This window comes from Nerophis ophidion, linkage group LG01, assembly GCF_033978795.1.
Source record: "Nerophis ophidion isolate RoL-2023_Sa linkage group LG01, RoL_Noph_v1.0, whole genome shotgun sequence".
Lineage (NCBI taxonomy): Eukaryota > Metazoa > Chordata > Actinopteri > Syngnathiformes > Syngnathidae > Nerophis > Nerophis ophidion.
Genome location: NC_084611.1, coordinates 22,887,714 through 22,893,715, shown reverse-complemented (window position 1 = coordinate 22,893,715; position 6,002 = coordinate 22,887,714). Strand labels below are relative to the sequence as shown.

Below are 6,002 nucleotides of genomic sequence, written 5' to 3'. Positions count from 1 at the left end.
ATTTTACACATTTGTATATGCCTGCAAGATATTTAGGATTTTGTTGAGTCATTTTGTTGAATTAGCACTAGGGTTTCAAAGCCAAGGTACATTTTGCAGACATATTTCATATCTGCACATCTTTACATTATATTAGGGGGTTTGCATTAGGACTGAACAGTATATGCTTACCAACGCTGGGGGGCGGTAGAGTTTCATGCTGGTTTTGCACTGTGACAGGATTTTGCTGGGGTGAATGCTGCTAAAGGTCTTTTAGTCAATCAGTTGAGGTGAAACTCATGACTGTTTTTACAAGGCCAATAGTTATGACTTGCTTAGGAAAATGAATCAAAAGAATTCAAACTTATTGTATTTATGAAGAAAAATACTCAATGTAGCATTTAGTTTAACAATGGCATGAGCAGAAGTGGGCCTCACTGGGGTCTATTTTCTTCAAACAACGGAAAAAACAGAGTTTATAAGCAAACAAAAGCACCCCATTAAGTGTAAACATGGGGAAATCACTCTGCATCATCATCCCCTCACAGCTGATTACAGCAACCTCATAATCTTTGTCTCCCGCAGCTTTATGCTAATGATATTACAAAAGAGAAGAAAACAAACTTTAAATCAATGTCTCATATCTGAAAAATCAGATTGCAATTAACCCCAAAAGGCCTTTGCGGCTCAGCCGGCAACCTTTCTAACGCAGAACCGTCTTTGACGTCAATGAGTTTAGGACTGCAGTATCACCGCCTCCTACTGTTTATCAGTTGTACAGGTACTTGGAGATGAAGCGCTGCACTTTCTGCCTGTTTGCTGGTAACTTGAACAAGGATGTGACTCCCATGAAGACTCCTTCTTCACGCTGTTCCTCCATGAGGATCTGACGGAAACACAAACATAGAGGGGACACTATTACTTAATAATAACAATGGATTAGATCAAAATAGTGTTTTTTTTATGACTCAAAGTGCATGACACACAACTAAAATTAATCCACTCCCTCCACATTCTTACATTGATGCTGGTATTTATAGTTATATTTATTCAGTATGTACCTCTACGCCAGGGGTCAGCAACCTTTACCACTCAAAGAGCAATTTTGACCCGTTTCACATAATAAAGAGGACAAAGACAATGGGAGCCGCAACAATTCTCGCAAATATCTGCAGATTGTTACCCAGATAACAATAATAGGGGCGTGCTATGAAGCCATTGCCTTTGACGCCTTATACAACATGCACAAACAGCTTGCCAGCCACGTGACATGTTTGAGGCTTCCGCTTATATACGTACACGACTGCAAGGCATAGTTGTTCAACAGCCATACAGTTTACACTGAAGGTTGTGATATAAACAACTTTAACACTCTTACTAATGTGCGCCACACTGTGAACCCACACCAAACAAGAATGACAAACACATTTCGGGAGAACATCTGCACTGTAAGACAACATAAACACACACTTTGCATCAGTCCATCTTAGGTGAGCTCTGGCCCAGCCAAGCCGGCGGCGTTTCAGGATATTGTTGATAAATGGGTTTGGCTTTGAATAGTAGAGTTTTAACTTGCACTTACAGATGTAGCGACCAACTGTGGTTACTGAAAGTGGTTTTATGAAGTGTTCCTGAGCCCATGTGGTGATATCCTTTACACACTGATGTCGGTTTTTGATGCAGTACCGCCTGAGGGATCAAAAGTCCGTAGTATCATCGCTTACGTGCAGTGATTTCTCCAGATTCTCTGAACTTTTTGATGATTTTACGGACTGTAGATGGTAAAATCCCTAAATTCCTTGCAATAGCTCGTTGAGAAATGTTGTTCTAAAACTGTTCGACAATTTGCTTACAAAGTGGTGACCCTCAACCCATCCTTGTTTGTGAATTACTTAGCATTTCATGGACGCTGCTTTTATACCCAATCATGGCACCCACCTGTTCTCAATTAGCCTGCACACCTGTGGGATGTTCCATATACGTGTTTGATGAGCATTCCTCAACTTTATCAGTATTTATTGCCACCTTTCCCAACTTCTTTGTCACTTGTTGCTGGCATCAAATTCTAAAGTTAATGATTATTTGCAAAAAAAAAAAAAGTTTATCAGTTTGAACATCAAATATGTTGTTTTTGTAGCATATTCAACTGAATATGGGTTGAAAGGGATTTGCAAATCATTGTATTCCGTTTGTATTTACATCTAACACAATTTCCCAACTCATATGGAAACAGGGTTTGTATGTATGTATATATATATATATATATATATATATATATATATATATATATATATATATATATATATATATATATATATACACACATACCCATTCAATGTATACCATGTGGGAACTAAAACCTATCACGAATGAATGTCCTGTTACACCCCTCGCATAAGAAATAATAATTGAGACGGAAGACATACATCATGTGAAAGTTATGATAAAAGGAGAAATGACAGAGCCTTGTTCACACAGCTTGATCTAAATTGATACGATATTTCCTGTGGACATCACATGATTTGACATGCAAGGAAAAAAAAAGCAGATCGGATTTCAGATCCTGGAAACAAGACATCGACTGTTTCTGACCCCGATAAGAGAGTTAATAATTGCCTCTTGCAATAATTGCCAATATATAGGTCAATGGGGCTCTATTTTTAAATGCAATGATTCGCATCTCCCACATGATAGCAGAGAGCAGGCTGATGGCTGCACAGGCTGAAGAGCTGACTCGTCAATGGGGAGAGCAGGAGATTGGAGAGTTTTTTGCCACTTTGATGTGCGCGTATACACGCTACATCACGCTTGCTGCGAGTGGCCGAGCCTCGCCCGCGTCTGGAGAATACATTTCACTTTACATCTCTTCGGAGACTGAAAATGCTGGATTGAAGCTTTTCTCCTTGGCTTTGAACCTCACAGGTTCAGAGGAGATGAGATGCGATCCATTTGAAGGCGACCTCTCGTGGCCTCCCTTCTTGCACTGCATCTCAAACTGTGATCATCAAGCATTTATCGGGGGCCTTGTCAAAGTTTTTGTTTTATTCATTCATATATTAGGTCACCCTGGCAACCGCACCCCCCTCCCCCAAACGTGCTACAAAAAACTTCAAAGGACGTTGGATTTCGTTCTTCATTAGAGCATTCGAATTACTTGGGAGCTGAAATGAGTTTGACTTATCCTTTTGGTCATTCCCAGGACCCCGGGGCATTTACTTGTCAGATATATATTTGATCATATTCACTGCACACACAGAATATAGAAAGACTGCCACTCACCCCCAGGTCTATTAGTGTTCTAACTGCAGCGAATGCCGCCTCCTGTGAGCAGCTCTCTGTGAGAAACCAGACAAAAGCGCACATCATTCAAAAAAGAATAGATATCCGACATTAAAAAAAAGTCAGAATAATGGAATAAAGCAGTGGGGTTAGTAGATTTTTTACATGGAGTGTTTTTTCATTTAAGCAGTTGGTAATTGTCTTTTTATGTGCGTAGGTGTGTTGTTTTTCCCCACAAGGAAAAAATCGGGCTGCGCTCACCATAGTGCTCCTTCTTCTTATTTGCTGTGTCACACAGATGGGAGCTCAGCTGAGTCACAAAAACGGCTTCTGATAAAGACAAGACAGGAGGTTATTGGCGACCATGTTCACACAGCCTGCAAAAACAATGTATGGTACATTATGGATGGATGGATTAGGAAGGCATGCAAATGCGGTGGGACTTTGAAAGCCAGACGCTGATGTTGCTCTATTGTTGTTGTTATCGTTGTGTTTGCTGTTGTTTTTCTTTCTCTGTGTAATCCCCTTCTTCTCCCCACAATGCCCTCCCGGTAACAGTTTGAGATGCTACCTCAGTAGAAGCATTTAAGTCTCACCTTAAAACTCATTTGTATACTCTAGCCTTTAAATAGACCTCCTTTTTAGACCAGTTGATCTGCCGCTTCTTTTCTTTTTCTCCTCTGTCCCCCCCTCCCTTGTGGAGGGGGTCCGGTCAGATGACCATGGATGAAGTACTGGCTGTCCAGAGTCGGGACCCAGGATGGACCGCTCGCCTTTGTATCGGTTGGGGACATCTCTACGATGCTGATCCGACTCCGCTTGGGATGGTTTCCTGTGGACGGGACTCTCGCTGCTGTCTTGGATCCGCTTTGAACTGAACTTTCGCAGCTGTGTTGGAGCCACTACGGATTGAACTTTCACAGTATCATGTTAGACCCGCTCGACACCCATTGCTTTCGGTCCCCTAGAGGGGTGGGGGTTGCCCACATTTGAGGTCCTCTCCAAGGTTCTCATAGTCATCATTGTCACTGGCGTCCCACTGGGTGTGAATTCCCCTTGCCCACTGGGTGTGAGTTTTCCTTGCCCTTACGTGGGCTCTTCCGAGGATGTCGTAGTCGGAGTGGCTCGTACAGTCCTTTGAGACATTTGTGATTTAAGGCTATATAAATAAACATTGATTGGTTGATTGATTGATTGATTGAATTTCCCCGTCTTCCTTTTTTTCCTCTTTCTATCTTCTCCTGCTCCGGCCCGGCTGCACCAATTGATAATATAAATACATTCAATAAAGTCAAATACAAATAAGGCAACAAGAGAAGTATCCTCCACTTCCCTTTTGTAAAGTAAATCTGAACAGCCGATATGGGCATCTACATCAACTATATGATTTGCCTGAGAAGCTGGACAGGACAAAAAAAATAAAAAGTGAAACAATTTGTTCTGAGACAAAAGGGTAACAATTGGTCAGTTTTGGAGTAAATTTGGAGTAAAAATGTAACATTTTTACCCACCATACATGTGTCGAAATATACAGGTGAGCCAAAAAAAAAAAAAAAATATATACATATATATATATATAGTGCAAAAGTTCATTAATGTCAGCAATTTAACTGAAAATGTGAAACTATTTTGTGATATAAACTCACTTTTTGAAAAATGAAATATGTCAAGCCTTTGTTCTGCAGACTTCATGGCTGGCTCACATCGTGGTCACTCCGTGATCACGTACGACCGCCAGACACTTCTGGATATGGACATATCGGGCCGTTTTGGACTGATAGACGCGTGCGTGCTAAACATGCTAACTAGCATGGGAATACGTCGGCGGCTACATCCAGCGGCCTGTGAAGCAGGGGAGTCTAGTAGCAGCGGGGGCCGTCTACGGAGCAGACGCCAGCGGTGTGATCGGAAACGCGGATGCCGAGCGGGGCTAAAAACAAAGCAGAAGGCTAATCCCCACAGAACACCACTTCCCTCCATCCTGAAGACGGATTTAGATGAAAGATGCGAGACTACTGGTCTGGGTAAGGAGTCAGTTAAATTAGAACAAGTTTTTTCTGCTTTGAGTGTTTCAGAGTTGGACATGTGTTTTACTGAGGTGGCTAACCATGATGCGTGCAGTTTATCAAAGCAACAAACAAACAATCGGAAAATCCCCGTTACTGAGGTGGCTAACTATGATGCGTGCAGTTTATCAAAGCAACAAACAAACAATCGGAAAATCCCCGTTACTGAGGAGGCTAACCATGATGCGTGCAGTTTATCAAAGCAACAATCAAACAATCGGAACATTACCGTCGTATCAATTCCTAGATATGGTCGTAATTATACTGAATGCACTGGGCATAATCAACACAACATTATTAATATTGCTACTACGGATAATTTGATCAAAAATTCCCTAAAACAGCCCACTACCTATAATATAGGTTTTTTAAACATAAGATCATTGTCTCCCAAAACGTTGTTAGTTAATGATATCATCAGAGACAACAATCTTAACGTCATCGGTCTCAGTGAAACTTGGCTTAAACAAAACGACTTTTTTGCGCTAAATGAGGCATGTCCTCCTAACTTTACACATGCGCATATCGCCCGTCCGCTTAAAAGGGGTGGGGGGGTCGCACTAATATACAACGAAAACTTTAACCTTAGTCCTAACATAAATAATAAATATAAATCGTTTGAGGTGCTTACTATGAGGTCTGTCACACCGCTGCCTCTACACCTGGCTGTTATCTACC

The 6,002-nt window shown here is 41.4% G+C and overlaps 1 protein-coding gene across 1 annotated transcript in view; it reads right to left on the bottom strand.

Annotated features, from left to right (window-relative positions):
• Positions 1-333: 333 nt before the first annotated feature.
• The window catches only part of gpat2 (glycerol-3-phosphate acyltransferase 2, mitochondrial), a 271,043-nt gene continuing 265,374 nt past the window's right edge, over positions 334-6,002 (bottom strand). Inside the window, exons 22-24 of the mRNA XM_061898602.1 lie at positions 3,520-3,588; positions 3,259-3,314; positions 334-865 (exon numbers count right to left, since the gene is read on the bottom strand). Of these exons, the coding sequence (XP_061754586.1) occupies positions 749-865; positions 3,259-3,314; positions 3,520-3,588 (242 nt within the window). The 3' untranslated portion in view covers positions 334-748. The remainder of the gene's footprint in view (positions 866-3,258; positions 3,315-3,519; positions 3,589-6,002) is intronic.